Consider the following 17,076-nt stretch of genomic DNA (forward strand, 5'->3'; position numbering starts at 1 on the left):
TCTCCTGGCAGCTAAAAATATGAACAGCCATCCTTCCTTCCTTTACCATTTACTGTGCACCTAGTAGGGGTGCAGATAAGACATGGATAAAATGACTACAAGAGGTTATCCACATTGTACTGATGATAAACAGTATCAAAATAAAGTTATCGACAGAAAAAAAAGTGACTACAAAAGGGCCCCTGGGGTACCATGAAGTGAGAGACCAGTTCCACCAGGAATCTGAGGAGGCTGCTATGGAGGAGGTGGCTCTTGACCTTGAAGGGTGGACAGGATTTCAAACAGGTGGGAACAGGGGCAGATGAAGAACCAGCATCAGCAGAGGCAGGACAGAGAAAATTCCAGAAATAGTGCAGAGTTGCTATTTCTGGAATAGCACAGAAGGTGGCACTGTACGTATAGTACACAAGAACTGGAAAGGTCAAGAGAGACTAGATAGGAAGGCTAGAATCTGCACCAGACTGCTCGGCCCTCAGACAGGAAGGGGGAGTGGCAGTGACCACTTGAGTGGCTACTGCAATAGTCCAAGCTAGAAGGGAGGGTGCCAGGAAGAGGGCTCGGAAGGAAGGAAGGAAGGGGTGTCAAATGGGCAGGACTTGAAGAGTAAAGTCAGGGGACTTTCCTGGAGGCACAGTGGTTAAGAATCCACCTGCCAATGCAGGGGACGTGGGTTTGATCCCTGGTCCAGGAAGATTCCACATGCTGCGGAGCAACTACTGAGCCTGCACCCTAGAGCCCCGCGAGCCACAACTACTGAGCCCATGTGCCGCAACTACTGAAGCCCACACGCCTAGAGCCTGTGCTCCGCAACAAGAGAAGCCACCTCAGTGAGAAGCCTGCACGCCACAACAAAGAGTAGCCCCTGCTCCTCTAACTAGAGAACAGCCCACGCACAGCAACGAAGACCCAACACAGCCAATAAATAAATGAATTAATTAAAAAAAAAAGCAAATCGGAGGAAGGGGGAGCATGAAAGATGACTGAGATTTGGAGCTTGGGGGCCAGAGAGGATGGTGATTTTGTCATCATCAGAAAGTTGGGACACAAGAGGAGGGACAGATTTTGAGTTAGTGACATGCTGACTAAAGGTATCGGGGATAGGAAGGAGATGTTCAGAGAACCAGAAATGCTGGACTTCAGACCTGGGAGAAGAACCGGTCTGGGAACTAAGAGCATCAGGTGGTGACAGCTGAAGGTGAAAGAAAGGATGAGGTGGCCCTGGGAGGGAGATGACAGCAAGGCGGGGCCCTGGAGAATCCCATCCAACACTGAGGGAGTGAGGGGAGGAGGGACAGGAGACTAAGAGGAGGTGACCAAGAAGGTGCTGTCGCCGCAGCTGAGAAACAGCTCTTCCCGCTCATGGTGATGTGCTTTCTCAGACCTCCTAGGTTCAACCACGCTCTTCTCAGAGCTCGGGCAGGCTTCTCTCTTTCCACTGGGACCCTTGGTGCACCCAGTTACATATACTCTCCACAGGCAAATTGGGAACAGAGATGGGGCAAGGAACATCAGAGCAGCATGTCCGCGCGAGGTCCAGCCCTTCCTCCTCAGCTGACTTGTGAGGCTGAGTCTCATGTTTGTTTGAATCCACCTCACCATCTACGGAGTGGAGGGAGGTGAGGTAACATTCCAAGTAAAAGCAGGGGAGAACGACGAGGGTGGCAGAACCACAGTGGACAAGGCTTACTTGGAGCCGCTTCAGATTGTGTTGGCAATAAGCTCCAGTGCAGGCTGATTTGTTTGGGAGATTAGAGGGCAGGGAATACTTCCAAACTTTTTCAGCAGTTGTCCATAACAGTTTAGATAATCTTGCTGTTTAAACAGCTGCCATGGTGAATTCTAAATATTAATGTTACGTCACACAGTCCTTGGCTAAAACAAGAAAGAGGGCTAACTTGACGTAAGCTAGCACGGCGGCTGGGAAACGTTCCTCTGAGGGATGAAGGCACAAGCATGAAGCTTCCTGGAGTCCCTGGATTCAGCAGACAGGAGGGTGTGAAGCCAGACAAAGGAGACACAGGGAACTGGAGAGGACAGAAGTCTTCTCTTCTTCCTTGGAAAGACCTTCTAAGCATGAGTGGATACAGGGAGATTTTATAAAAAGAAAATCAATACCTGCCCTCTGATTAATTGTAAACAGGTAGGTTATTTTTTGGTTTTGTTTGTTGTTTGTTTGTTTGTTGCTAGAAAGAAAACAAAGGCAAAGGCAAATGACTCCAGTCTGGTCAGAAGCCCCAAATCACTAGGCTTATGAACTTCCTGGAATGAGCTTCTGGTTCCAAGAATAAAGCTCCATGGTCATTTGAAAGCAGTAGTTTATTCAAGCAAGAATTTTATTTTATTAAAACAATTTTTTTAAATTATTTACCTAGGCTGCATTGGGTCTTCATTGCTGCGTGAGGGCTTTCTCTAGTAGTGCTGAGTCAGGGCTACTCTTCATTGCGGTGCGCAGGCTTCTTATTGCAGCGGCTGCTCTTGTTGCGGAGTTCCGGCTCTAGGCACGAAGGCTTCAGTAGTTGCACATGTGGGCACAGTAGTAGTGGCTAGTGGGCTCTAGAGTGCAGGCTCAGTAGTTGTGGCACACTGGCTTAGTTGCTCCATGGCATGTGGGATCTTCCTGGACCAGGTATCAAACCCGTGTCCCCTGCCTTGGCAGGCATTCTTAACCACTGTGCCACCAGGGAAGTCCCTCAAGCAAGAGTTTTAGATTAAGCAATGATGGATAAAAAAATAAGGATCAGAGGCAGAGGACTTTTTAAAAACTATTTATGCTGAATTGTTTCATAGAGTTTATTTTTAAAGCAAAATTGAGTGGGAATGTTTTTAAAAATGAGTGGGAAGACACTATAACTTATCTTTCTGTGATTGTGCCTAGCTGTTTGGATGCTAGGCTATAACCAAGGCTTGGCTACACCCTGGTGGCCACTGACCATAATTGCAGGAAAAGTGCCTGAGCTTTGGCTGGCAAGTCAGCAAAATGGAGGTCATATTATGAAAGCAGGGCTGGACCAGGGGAGAAGATGAAGAAACACAAGCTCCACCATGGGCAATGTTGTAGACTGAGTCTCCATCTCCCTGTTTTCCCAGTGAACCTCATATACAGAGGCCCCAAAGGGCTGAGTGGGTAAGAGAGGGGCCCTTGTCAAAACTGAGCACTGCAGGCAAGAAGGTGGAAATAAGGCAAAGGAGAGCCCACGAGGCTTAACAGAGGGCTTGGGGCAGTGCTGCCCAAGAGAACTTTCTGTGATGGTGGGAACGTTCCATACCTGTGCCAGCCACCAGTCATGTTGGCTGCTGAGGACTTGAAAGGGGGTTAGTAAAGACTGAGGAATTGAATATTAAAATTTTCTTATTTTCAATTAATTTAAATTTAAATAGCCATGTGTGGCAAGTAGCTACCATTTTGGACAGAGCAGGATTGGAGGCATCAAAAAGTTTATTCTTCAGATCAATCAACAAGGTTAAATGAGCTGAAAACAACAAACAAGTTGGCAGCGTCTGGTTTCGGGGTTTGGTTTCTTTCTAAGCAAGAAACAAAGGAAAAGAATCCAGAGCCACTCATTACCAGAAGCTCACAATCTAACAGGAAATATTAGATTTGGGGGGGGGGGGTGGTAAGGGAAGAGGGGCAGGGCTCGACCCGCACGCAATCTAGGGAAGAAGCATCCCTAATTCAGAGAATACCAGCTTTATTTAGAGCAGCTGTCTTAAACAGGTGACTTTAATAACATTATTGGCACCACTGGACCTGTTCTAGGGATAGGATCTCCAGGGAAACTAAAACGGTGTTATTTTTCAAGTTATGAGACAAGTAAAAAGCAAGACTGATTTACCAGGCCTGAGAACTGGGCAGAGGGAAGAGACCTAGGATATGGTTCAAATGTCAAGGAGAATAAAGTGGCCTGGATGTCTCACAGTTTTAAAACTTTTGATTGGCTTTCTCACTATGGTTTCTCTTCATGTGAGAATGTTTTGCTTAACTAATGAATTTCTACAGCATTATTTTTAAACAGAGACAGAGAGATTTCCAATTCTATTCTTAAAAAGACGTGGGGCTTAATTTTCCCTCTGGGTGGAATTACTGGCTGGGAAACAGGGAATCTCTAAGCTCAGAGCCAGCCAAGAGACTAGGGACCCTTAAGAAGAAGGTACTAGCAAAGTGTGTCCCCAGGAAGGAGACAGAGCAGCTACCACTGAAAGAAAACATGTATCACCACTTCCCAGGGACAAGGATTAGACCCTAAGGAAAACTGGGGGATGGGTTGGGGGATAAAGGCCAGGGGAGAAACTTTCAATGTGCATGTCTTTGTTTCAGCTTTTCTAATCCTAAGATAAAACATTAACATTAATAACAACTTATATTTGTACAATGATATGGTTTACAAAGCTTGTATGCACTTCATGATGATGCAAAAACCCTGTAAACATTCATTTGTTTTTAAGAGAAAGGGCTCAGGGCTCAAAGCTATAAGGAAAAAAAAAGAATTACCTAAAAGCATAGGCAGAAGATATTTCATTCTTCCAGTTAAGCTCTGCAGTTTCATCCTAGGGAGCCATGAAAGGATGGGGAAAAAAACTGATGAGGAAGGAGGGACCCCCTCATCCAGTCACCTGGTCCCAGCTCCCTTCAAGCTGTCTGAATTCATAGAGAGGCTCTCAGTCACCTCACTCTCTCTCCTGCATCCGTCTGGCTAAATGCAGTAGATATTTATAGTGAGAACTGATCTGTACGTTGAGGGTATTTTCTGGGAGGAGACAGGCAGGGTCCAAGAGGTGTAAAATGGCGCCATGAGTAGGGCAATCGTAAATCCCAGTTTGCTTGGAACAGACCTAGTTTATACATGCTGTCCCAGCATAATAATTACAGCACCCTTTCATTCTCAGGTGTGTCCTAGGTTGGATATTATATGGCCACCCTAGCCACCGTGACTTGGCTGGGTGTCTTTTTTCAAGTTGCTTTGTTCCCCTGGGGTAATCGACAAGTTGGTTCTAGACTCAGCTTACTCATTCTCAAGGTTAATGCTTCTAAGGAGCTAAATCTGCATTCCAGGAATGTTAAAGAAATTAACTGTTTTAACTCTAATCATCTGTGGTTTACGGTTGTGGATGGGGCCTCAGGCGGTGACCCGTACAGAGCTGGCTGTTTAAAAATCATTTGGGGAACTTGTTAAAAATAGAGATTCAAGGGCCCACTGCCTGAGATTCTGATTCAGCACATCTGAGAATCTATTTAAAAATGAAAAACAAAGCTTCCCAGGTGGTTTGGACACTAAAGCCAAATTTGAACCCGCTCGTGAGTCATCATCCTTTTACTGCTGCCTGGAGTGGTCCACTGTTACTATGGAAACCACTGATCCTACCCCTCAGGCAGATTGAATTTTACTTCTTTTTTTTTAATTTTTTTTTATTTTTTAAAGTACACATCTGTTTTAAAAATAGAGGGCATTATTTTGGGGAGAGAAGTGTATTTTTCTCTCTCAAGATACTTGAAAAAGAAAAGCAAAGCCCCCACAAGGCAGAAAACGTCCTCATCTGAAATCAAATTCAGCAGGAAGCAGGTGTCCCTCCCTACTTTAGTCCAACTAGAAAGAACTAATGAGCAGTTATTTTCTGAGGCAAGTTTCAGACTGTCTGGAGCTTTCTTCAGGTTAGTTGTAAGGTGCCCAGCTGGAGGCCTGGGCCCACGGGCTTCCCCGGTGGTCAGAGGGGCTAATGGTCACTGGCCAAGATGGTATCACGATTCAGGAGGCTCTGGCTTGAGGCAGACCTGGAAAAGGATGGCCCTATAGAATTACCATCAGGATGTAATTCACACACGCAGCTGAGTGGCCAGGTGACCTGCACTGAGCCACCCTGATAAAGACACCATATTGATGCTGTATGACTGAGCTGAGGAAAAAACAGTAACCCATCTTCCTTCAGGTACAGAAGCAAAGAAGATGGGATAGAGAGAGGGGCCTCCATCCATGGGATGGAGGCTTCTGCAGCTTTATGTGGCAAAGATGGCCTGACGAATTCAGAATTTAGCAATTCTGAGTTCCCTTTTCTTTCAGCTTAAACAAATACGCCTACAATGACTGCATCTCAAAGAGAAGGATCTTGGAAATCACTGCCCTTTCTAAATCCCGATACATCTCCTCAAGATACCAAAGCAGAATTTCCCCTCCAAGGATGCTCATTGGGATTCATCACTTTGCCAGCACTTACTGTCCCTAAGGTGGGCAGGGACCCTCCAGGTACGAGTGGGACCCTTCACTATGGTTCTGTGTTACAGAAGCAGGTGGTCCTTCTCTGAAATAGAAATCACTCCCTTTTGGTTCTCCTATCTTACCACCAGCCTATGTTTGCAGAACTCCTTGACTTTACACGGAAGGTGCTTTTCAAATTCCCAGCCCCATGTGCGACGTCTTTCTCCCAGAAATGCTCCTGAAGTGCCTCTCCCTGGTTCAGGGCCCCGAAAACCCAGCTCAGTCCATTGACCCCACTGGCTGTCAGCACCCTCCACCCCACCACCCACCGGAAGCCCATGGAGCATGATCTGTATAACCATCCTCTTCCACACCGTTTTACAGCTCTACTCCCTCTTTCCCTCAAACCCTCGCATCACTTTCCAGGACTCACAGCTTCCCTCTGCTAATACAATTCACCTCCCAACCATTGTGTCTCCCCACCCCCAGCCAACTGCAGACCCCTACTCCACCTCTGGATTTGAGGGAAGGGGTTGTCACCAGGAAACACGAGCGCAAGCTGCTGAATCTGCTCTGACAGTAAACATTTACCAATTTAATTTTTCAGGGCTGAGCACATAACAAGAAACTGACACAATGACAAGGAGAATGTGATGGAGAAGAAGCTGGGGAGGAACACAGAGGGCCTTTGAACAGGTCTGGGTGGAAAAGAGAAGGAAGTAATTGCTTATATCACAATATCCCACAATATTCCCAGTGTTTATTTCAAACCTCCTCTACCTCTAGTTACTGCTGCTACACATATCACTGTCCGCCATGTCTGAACTACTCAACTTATCCTAGGACCCTGGGTTCCTTCCCCTGGATCTGTGGGGCCACGTGAGTGTGGAGTGCACCCACCTACTCAGGTAAGTCTCTACAGCTGTCTATTCAGGTGACTCTCCCAGTGCACCCAGGGAAATTGCATAGAAGAGCTCCCTCCCTTCCCCTTCTCTCTTCTCTGTGTCCAAGGCTTATGCTCCAAGTAACTTAGAGGTTCTTAACATGAGACCCACAGATGAGCTTCAGGGGCTCTGGGAACCTCTCAGTATTGCATAAATCGTGTGTGTGTGTGTGTGTGTGTGTGTGTGCGCGCGCGCGCGTTTTCTGGGGGAAAGATTCATCCTTTTTCCCATCACATGTTCAATAGGACCCCAAAAAGGATGAGGAAACTGACTGGTCCTCAGCCTGTCCCTGGGCAAGTTAAGGCCATGGTGGTCAGGTCCTGGGCATGGTACCTTGGAAGCAGCCATCACCGCCGCCGTGGCCGCCACGTTCAAGCCTCGCTTCCCAAAGTGCACAAGGGCATCGTAACTTCGGTCTTTTGCTTGGACCAGGCAATCATCGATTTCCTGTCAAAGGAAAAGAGAGGCATGCTGAATTGGAGGGCGCAAATAAATCTCCGTTTTCTCCCTCTTCAGAGTGCTGAGCTTGGTGGGTTCTCACTGACACTGCCAACTCACGGGCTGTCAGACCTGGGCCAGTACTTAGCCTCTACACACGGTTCTGTCTTCTGAAAAATGAGGACAGTGGTAGCACCTAACTCGTGCAGCATGGTGAGGGTTACATGAGATCATTCCGCGAAAGCAACTGACACAGTGCTGGTTTCAATAACCAAGCACCACTGTCATCTTCCTTCTCTCAAGGAGGTCAAGCCCTGGCAGCTCTGAAATGCTATTATTCCACAGCTATATCATACTATGTCCAAATCCTTCCCCATGTGTATACTGATGGGAGGGATTTGGAAAGAGATAGGTATTATTTTGCTTGATAGAGAAGATCATTTTACAGATAATGAAATAAAAGCAGAAATTAGAAGTCATCCAGCATCGTACCATAAGATAAAGCTGAGGTGGGAAAGAGGGTGGAGGTCTACCTCAGGGACCAGGACCATGTAAGATGTTGGTTTAGTTCAAATTTGGATCAACGCTGGCTCATTCTTTTTGTTTGGTTTGGGTTGTTGTCACTGTTTTAAGAAAATAACTGTTTTGTAATCACAGGAGCTCATTGCAGAGTTCAGTCAGTGACACTTGGCCTCCATTTCATTTGAAGTCCAGCATACTGGTGCATTTCCTTCGCTTTGAGGCACGCAGGTGGACAGTCAACCCCCTGCTGGGTCCTTGTGTAAGCTTCCTCAGGAAGTCAAGCACTAAGTTTCCATTGTGACCCCTGGCTGACTCCAGAAGTGATTCCTGGCAGACTCTTAAACGTTCACTTCCATGGGAATTACATGGGCAGCTTCAGGGTAAGTCCAGTATTTGGAGAAAGGGAAGTAGGAAGAGTAGAGATTTGACAACCAGGTCGAGACAGGCATTACCCTTCCTCAAAATCCACCCTCTGAGACAGGAAGTGTTGTGCCCTAGTTCCTAAACACATTCTCAGAAATGTCTATAGTGGCCTGCTCATCCAACTGATATACTCAAAGCCTTCCCCTGGAAGTCCAAAGTATCCAACTTTCAGAAGTGACAGAAATGAATACATCAAGCCACCAAAAGTGCTACTAATTCATGTTGTAGAATTCTACCCACAATCAGTTTAGAAAAGCATGTAACATCACGAATGAATTATACAACGCTGGACCCAGTAATTCCACTCTTGAGAATTTATTCTAAGATAAGAAGCCAACAGAAGGAAGTATATACGATGTGTGGTGACTGTCACGGCTTATGAGGAAGACCAATGGAAAAGGACAATATGCAACCATGCTTAAGATCTCAGAAGACCAATATTGTATCTGTTCAGTTTTCTGATTGTTGCTTTTTGGTTTGGGGTGGTTTGGGGTTTTTTTTTTATGTACGCTTAAAATTTTATTTTAAAGAAACATTACATAGACTGGATTGAATTTTAAAAAGAGGCTACCAAACAAATGAATGACAGAGGTCATGTTTATTTTAGTGGTCTCTGCATCTGTTATTGTAGGAAATGTTAAGAAAACCATGGAACAATCCATTGAAAGCAAACCCGGCAAATTAGGTTCAGTGGAGATGTTAAACAAAAAATCACTTTATAGACAGTGACATTACTTATAAGCGGCTTAAATTCATTTCTCTTCAAGAGGTGTCAGTTGTAACTCCTCCTCGAATCCTTAGTTACTGCTGACCCCTTCCTGCAATCTCTCCCTATCTTATTTTTTCCAGCTCTGACATTAGACAAATCTACATTTTTGTTTCAAGAATGTATGTGAAGTACTTTGAAGCAAAACAAACACAAGAGATAAATAGCATTATGACTACTCTCATTAATACTTACTGACTGATAATTACTAAAGTCGCAGGTATTTCATTGGTAGCACACATTTTATCATTGAACAATAAAGCAAACGTACTAGAAAGTTATTATATTCCAGTCTCTGTTAGTAGCTATCTGGGTACATGTTCAAATCATTTACTCTCTCTAGACTTCAGCCTTCCTGTTTATGTTAAGTTTTAAAAGTATTTTAATAGTCCATATAAAAATCCTATCTGCAAAAGGACAGGGGCTGAGCCTGATAAAAGGAAGGAAATTCAGTTTGGGGAGTTAAATTATGAGTGAATCCTTTCTGCCTTTTTGTTTCAATGTATGGAAATGTTTTACCATAATAATGATGAATAACATCCTTTTGAGAATTTCACCGCTATTCATAAACAGGTCAGAAAAACAGACTTAAAAAAGAAAGATTAAAGAGTTTGAAAAACAAAAAAACAAAAACAAAAAAAAAAGATTAGAAGGAACAAATGTTAGGGGGGAAATAAAAGTCAATCGAGAGTCTCCTGCAATAAAACAACCTCTGTTTTTTGTGACTCGCTTTTTAAAATTTTTTCACTCGCTGGAAGGAAAGAAAGGCAGAGAAACATAAATTACCTTTTCTTTTGAAGACAGCGTGGGATGTACAAACTTCCTGTAGAGGAGGCTGGAGCCTTTTGTGTAGGGAGACAGCAGCCAGGCTACAAATGCTATTTTTAGTTCATAATAGAATGGAAACCTGGAGAGAGAAGAGAAAATACACATTCCATTAGGTTCTTGGCAACTCTGCCCTGAGCCTATAAAAGACAAGACCTGGGGGCATAGACACCTCTCCTGCCTGCCCACGGCTGCCTGGCCCCCAGATTCCCATGACGGTGTGTGTGTGCGCACGCGCGCGCGCGCGCCCGCAACCCCACCCCCCACCCCAAGGCACAAGCCCAAGGCCTCTTTCGAAAGTCTGTTCATGTTTTGTTTCGTTTCGTTTGGCTAAGCAGCACAGCTTGCAGGATCTTAGTTCCCCGACCAGGGATTGAACCTGGGCCCATGGCAGTGAAAGTGCCAAGTCCTAACCACTGGACCACCAGGGAATTCCCAAATCCAGTACATGTTATCTTTTGTTGCCAAGCAAGCCAGGGACCCAGGGTCTCTCCAGCCATCACCCTATGACCCGGCTTGATGGCAGCTGGCGCTTCCTGCTGGGCTCTGCTCATTTCGGTTCGAGACGGGGCTCCAGGAGGCCCAGATGCCACATCCCGCCCCCCCCCCGCCCCCGTGCCCAAGTTCCTCGTCATTCGCTCTTTCCTGGAGGCCAAGAAGGCACAAACACCTAGAGGATTTACAGTAGGGTGGCACTGACAAAGAATCGCCGGACTGAGAATGAAAGCCTCCTCCCCTTGGCTATGTTCTTAGTCCCCAGAGAGGCCGGGACAGGAGCCCAACTCTTGCCAGGAAAGAAGACGCTACTGACACTGCTCTAACCAACAGCAGGCTGGGGGGGAAGGGGGGTTTAAATTAGGAGTTTGGGATTAACATATACACACTACTATGGATAAAATAGATGCCAACAATGACCTACTGTATAACACAAGGAACTACACTCAATATTTTGTAATAACCCATAAGAGAAAAGAATCTGAAAAAGAGTACACACACACACACATAAAAAACTGAATCACTTTGCTGTACATCTGAAGCTAACACACCATTGTAAATCAACCATACTTCAATTTAAAAAATCAAATTTAATTTAAAAAACCAACAGCAGGCAAAAAGATCTTGATCTTTTTGGTGCCAGAAGGAAGAAGAGTTCAGGGTAAAGATAACACACAATTCTGAAGTTTAAAGCCCTGGGTACCGTTCACTTATGCATCCCATAAACACATAACCAGCACCCACTTGTGGCAGCTGGTGCGGAGCACCAAGGAGACAATGGGGAGCAAAGAAGACTTGACCCCTGCTCTCTTGGAGCTTCCAGTCTAGCAGGAAACACAAGACAAGGTTCTGGCGTCCTTGAAACTGACAGTCCAGTCAAGGAAACAGAGATTGCTCAAATCATCACAATTAATATCGAATAGCAACCTGAGACAAGTGCCATCGTGGGCCTCTGCTAACCCGTCTGGTGCCTCTACAAGTGTGAGAAAAAGCCAGTCCTTCAACTGGATGCAGTCCTGCGAGCACATGACTTGCAAACAGGGCTTCATCTGAATTTCGGCTCCGCTCACCTCCTTGGCCAGACGAATTGTACTACGGGCAACCTGTGCAACCATACTTGGCAGGCCAGACGTGTATTAACCATAGTTTTTAATTTTCTGCACTCCGATGCCTTAACATCTTGGGACCTTGCTGACTCTGGAGAGACTGCCTCTCCCATGGAAACCACAATATAGGCTCCTGCCTCTGCTTCCTGATCAGCCCCATGCTTCCCCATGTGGCCCTGCGTGCATGGCAGGCTGTGGAGGGCCTCTAGGGAGCTGTGAATATAACAAAGTTATCCCTTCACGATAGTCATTTCTGTGTCAGCATGTCTTACTAGACCTGAAAACAAATCCTGGGTACCATTAAAACATGATGCTATGGCAGAAAATGATACCTGGGCTAATGTGAGGAATCAGAAAAGTAAACCCCTCCCAGGCATCCTCCCTGATAAGAGAGGAAAAAGAAAGAGCAATTGCTAGCAAGTCATTTCTGAACCCTTTAACTCTCACATCACTACAATCAGCTGCTCCACCCGCCCCTCCTTTCCTCATCCTAGTCCATCGCCTTTTGCTTCTGGCAGGCTCTTCCTGAATATTCCCTCAGCAGCAAAAGGACACTTTCACGTCAAGACTGTTTACTGTTTCACAGCCAGAAAAGAGAAGGAGCTGAAGGAACAGAGGTGTGAGTCTCCTGTACTTGAACACTCTGGTGATGAACAGCGGAGGAAATTGTGTCTGGAAGACAAGTATTTGTCAGGCCCAAGGGGTAAATGAACCTGGCAAGCTCAGGCATCAGCCCAAGATACACAGATAATCCCAGGGGGATCTGTCGCACTGCAGCTCTTGTTTATGATGTAAAAGATGTATTTTTTTTTAAAAAATAGGTTGTGTGTGCGTACAGTTTAAAAAACTCTGTAAGTCAAAAGAGTACATAACAAAAGAGTCTGCTTCCCATCCTGGACCCTTTTCCAAAAGCATAAAAATCATCAGTTTCTTGTGCATCCTTCCAAAAGTACAGTAGGGCTAAGATCTACAATCATGTGGGTATATATGACTCCCGTAATGCCCCCAATCCCCCCACAGTAGCATCCTCTGCACCCCTCCTACTCCTTGCTTCCCCCTACCACACACACAGGATTAACAGTACACTTTAGGGATTATCTCACACCAGTGCATGAAGAGTGGCCTCACACTTTTTTTTTTGCTGTCCCGCGGGGCTTGCAGGATCTTAGTTTCCTGACCAGGGATCGAACCCAGGCCCCGGAAGCAAAAGCGTGGGGTCCAAACCACTGGACAGCCAGGGAAGTCCGCAGGCCTCCCTCTTCTTTTTTTTTTTTTTTTCTTTGAATGATCTTTAATTTCTTTATCAATATTTTATAATTTTGTCATAATTCTTTTTTTTTTTGGGGGGGTACACCAAGTTCAATCCCTCCCTCTTCTTAATGGCTGTATATAGGGGCATATGCACCCACCCAGACCCCCACGAACGGATATTTACGAAGGTTACAATCTTTGGCTGCTACAACAGAGCTGCAGTGAATCTCCTGGAGCACGCTTCTTTATATATTTATGCTCATGTGCCTCTGTTTCCCAGAGGCCTGGGGGTATCTTGACTCTACTAATACAATCACCACTAACCAAGTCAACTCCCAAACAACGCACCACCATCCTAGCCTTCACTCAAGAAGTGAAGGACCCTGCACATTCCATGAGGATAAGCCCTTGAACTGCCCTGACCTTGAGGATGTGTTTGAGGAAAAAAGGCCAGGTGCATCCATCACATCCAAGGCATGTGCACGGCACTGGGGTGCACGGGGCAGGTATAGTCTCTCCACCCTCCCAGTGCAACACCTTCACACTCGAAGGGGTGAGAGTTTTCGAAGAGGGATGGGCAAGTGATGAAACTGTCAAAAACACATGCAATTAATGTGCACAGAAAATTTCTGGAAGAAAACAAAGCTAACTTTCGTTTTTGTTTTTTGGCCTTGAAGCTTGTGGGATCTGAGTTCCCTGACCAGGGATTGAACCCATGCCCTCAGCAGTGAGAGCGCTGAGTCCAAACCACTGGACCACCAGGGAATCCCCCAAACACAGCCTACTTAACAGTGGTACTTCTAGGGAGGGAGCTGAGGGCCTATGGGAAGAGGGACTTACTTCTCAGTATATTCTTTCGACTTTATTTTGCCATGTGCATGTAGTATTTTATAATTTTTTTAAAATTAAATGAAATCACATACACAAATTGTGAAAAAAGCCACCATCCTATCTCTTCTGTGACCATACACAATTGCTGTTTTCATCAAGATGGAAAGTTTTTAAGAGTTACCAATGAAGAGGAAACTGCCCTGGTAGAGGGGTGGAGAGAGCAGGACAGGGATGAATGAAGAGCCAGGGAAAGAAGACGAACATGAGGGGTGATCTCCAGTCCTGGAAGTGAATGAAAGTTCAGGATGCTTCTAGGAAGCCAGAAGGTGCAGGACTCCACCCTCCCCCACCCCCCTTTTTTAAATTATAAAGAGAGCTCAGAGCTGCTGAGTTGGTGCCCATTCCGTGGAAGGGAAAGTGGGCCCTGTGTCTGATGGGCCTGTCCTGTGTCTATTCCCAGGGTGAAAGGGAGGATGGAGAGGGAGGAGTCTCTTAGAAGGAGACCATGATCTGTAACACCTGGAGGTTGGCAGGAAAAGAGAAAGCAGGCTGAGGGCGTGTTGAGGCCCCAAGCTGAGGCAGGCACAGAAGGGTTCCCATGAACCCTCCCCTGCAGAAGCAGAGCCCAAGGTGTCAGGAGAGAGGCAAGAGACCCTCACTTTCCACCTGCAAACTACCTGGACAGCTCCAGCTCAGAGGGACCAATGAGGGACCAGATGAGGCCTCTATATGGGTGAGGAAGAGAGAGGGATTCTACCCATACCTGCGCACATGTTCCAAATATACCAGGTATCAGATACCTTCCTGTGGCATGTAGCATTTTGATCCTATGACTTTCTTCCCTATGTTACCCACAGATATGTTACCTTACATGGCAAAAGGGATCCTACAGATGAAATTAAGGTAATTAATCAGCTGACTTTAAGACAGGGGGATTATATTGGATTATTGGGGTGGGCTTAATCTACATGAGATCTTTTTTATTTATTTAATTTATTTATTTATTTATTTATTTATTTATTTATTTATTTTGGGGGGGTACACCAAGTTCAATCATCTGTTTTTATACACATATCCCCGTATTCCCTCCCTTCCTTGACTCACCCCCCCACCCTCCCTCGAGTCCCCCCCACCCTCCCCGCCCCAGTCCTCTAAGGCATCTTCCATCCTCGAGTTGGACTCCCTTTGTTATACAACAACTTCCCACTATCTATTTTACAGTTGGTAGTATATATATGTCTGTGCTACTCTCTCGCTTCGTCTCAGCTTCCCCTTCACCCCCCGCCCCCTCCCATACCTCGAGTTCTCCAGTCCATTCTCTGTATCTGTGTCTACATGAGATCTTAAAAGCAAACGCAGAGATCTTCCTCTGGCTGCTAACAGAAGAAGATGGAGATGACATGCCATTGTTGGCTTGAAGATGACAGGGTGGCAACATGTCAAGGAAATGGGGACCTCAGTCCTACAGCCATAAGGAACTGAATTCTGCCAACAACCTGAATGAGACTGGAAGTAGAATCCCCCTAGATAAGAGCCCAGGCTGACCCACACCCTGGTTTTGGTCTTGTGGGCTCCTCAGCAGAGAACTCAGTTGACTCTGCCTGGACTTCTAACTCACAGAAACTGTGAAATAACAAATTTGTATTGTTTTAAGCTGCTAAATTTGTGGTAATCTGTTACTGCAGCAATAGAAAAGTAATACACCTCCCCAAATCAAAATCAAATCAATCCCGGAAACAGTTGTTGAGCACTTATTAGGTATGAGACTCTAAAATTCCAGGGCCATGGGTAAAACCTATTCCAGCTACCAGGGACCAGCACATCAATCGTCAGGCAGGATTTCCACCCTCATTCCACCCAGCGAGGTTGAAATGCCAGGACCCCCCAAGAAAGAGCACATGAGACTAACGCTACTCCCCCCATTGTTCAGGATAAGGGACAAGAGGACAGTAGGAGGCCATCCAGCGCCAGCCAGAAGGAGGGCATCACTAAGAGAGAAGGCTGGACCATATGAAGTCCTGGCCATGCTTTTTAATCAACTACACAGTCCTCACTGGGTCTGGTCTGTTCGCCTCAACTCCACAGGACAGACAGGAGCCTTCTCAATGTAGCTTTGCACAGAAGGGGGTCTACCTCCTAGTGCCAGCCTTGAGGGTCTGGGGAAGACAAAAAAATGGTTCAGCAGAGCTCTGTCTCTACTCCTGGAGACTCAGCCCCATCTTCAGTCTGTTGTTTTTCTGGGCACAGGACAGGGCAGGATGGCACAAGCATATTGAATTAGGTAATCCAGATTCCTTCCTTCTAGCTTAAGGCCATAATAGCTGAGACATCTATCTCTCCCAGTGGAGATGAAAGGCCAGGCTCCTTCAGGGGAAAAACTATACACTGAAGTCATTAAGGCCACCGACCCAAGACAGGATTCGGTGAAGCAGTGCTCAGAGAAGTGGATGTCTTTGACCCAGGACATCCTGGAGGTAAGTCCAGGCTAATCCTTTTTGGGTAAGAACTTTTTCCTCCAAAACAAAAATATCCTTATCATTTTGTTATTTTCTCTGATGATATTTGATCATGGTAAAACATTCATACAACATAGGAAATGTGAAACTGACCCCACGATCCCAAGTTGCGGAAATAACCTTGGTTAACTGAGGAGTATTTTCCATGGTATTTTTAGTACACATTCACATGTGCACAAACTCAGACCCTTTAGAAACAAACAGGAACTATGTTATTCACAGCCTCTTTCAGCTAAGACACAATATATCCACATAAACACCTAGCTTATGATTTTCACTTGGTCCATTGCTGCAATAACTGCATTGTTCATAAGAGGAAAAAACCCGTCCATCAAAAGTAGACTGATTAAATAAATTATGATCCATCTATACCATGAAATTCTATGTGGCCTTTAAAAAAGCAGGTAGATCTATTTATGCTTACGTGAAAGTATTTCAAAAATAAATTTAAGAGACTTCCTGGGACTTCCCCAGTGGTGCGGTGGTTAAGAATTCGCCTGCCAATGCAGGGGACACGGGTTCGATCCCAGGTCCAGGAAGATACCACATGCTGTGGAGCAACTAAGCCCACGCGCCACAACTACTGAGCCCACACACCAAAAGTATTGAAGCCCACGTGCTGTAGGGCCCATGGGCCATAACTACTGAAGCCTGCGTGCCTAGAGCCTGTGCTCCACAACAAGAGAAGCCATCACACTGAGAAGTTTGCACACTGTAAGGAAGAGTAGCTCCCATTCACTACAACTAGAGAAAGCCTGTGCACAGCAACTA

General features: G+C 45.8%; 1 protein-coding gene, 1 long non-coding RNA gene and 1 other non-coding gene across 9 annotated transcripts in view; 1 reads left to right on the forward strand and 2 right to left on the reverse strand.

Annotated features, from left to right (window-relative positions):
* REEP1 (receptor accessory protein 1) overlaps positions 1-17,076 on the reverse strand; it is a 111,157-nt gene that overhangs the window by 27,147 nt on the left and 66,934 nt on the right. For all 7 annotated transcript variants that reach the window (XR_009054799.1, XM_057742859.1, XM_057742858.1 and 4 more), the window contains exons 4-5: positions 10,068-10,188; positions 7,466-7,579 (exon numbers count right to left, since the gene is read on the reverse strand). Coding sequence is in view for 6 of the 7 variants with exons in the window: in XM_057742859.1 (XP_057598842.1) it covers positions 7,466-7,579; positions 10,068-10,188 (235 nt within the window). In the remaining variant the exon portion in view is untranslated. The remainder of the gene's footprint in view (positions 1-7,465; positions 7,580-10,067; positions 10,189-17,076) is intronic.
* Positions 1,461-9,966, forward strand: LOC130857315 (uncharacterized). Its single transcript, XR_009054800.1, has 5 exons — positions 1,461-2,140; positions 6,054-6,236; positions 6,796-6,884; positions 6,975-7,096; positions 7,378-9,966. It is a non-coding gene; the product is annotated as an uncharacterized LOC130857315 (long non-coding RNA).
* Positions 10,465-10,537, reverse strand: TRNAE-UUC (transfer RNA glutamic acid (anticodon UUC)). Its single transcript has one exon. It is a non-coding gene; the product is annotated as a tRNA-Glu (tRNA).

The sequence above is a fragment of the Hippopotamus amphibius genome, chromosome 7, assembly GCF_030028045.1.
Source record: "Hippopotamus amphibius kiboko isolate mHipAmp2 chromosome 7, mHipAmp2.hap2, whole genome shotgun sequence".
NCBI classification, from domain to species: Eukaryota; Metazoa; Chordata; class Mammalia; order Artiodactyla; family Hippopotamidae; genus Hippopotamus; species Hippopotamus amphibius.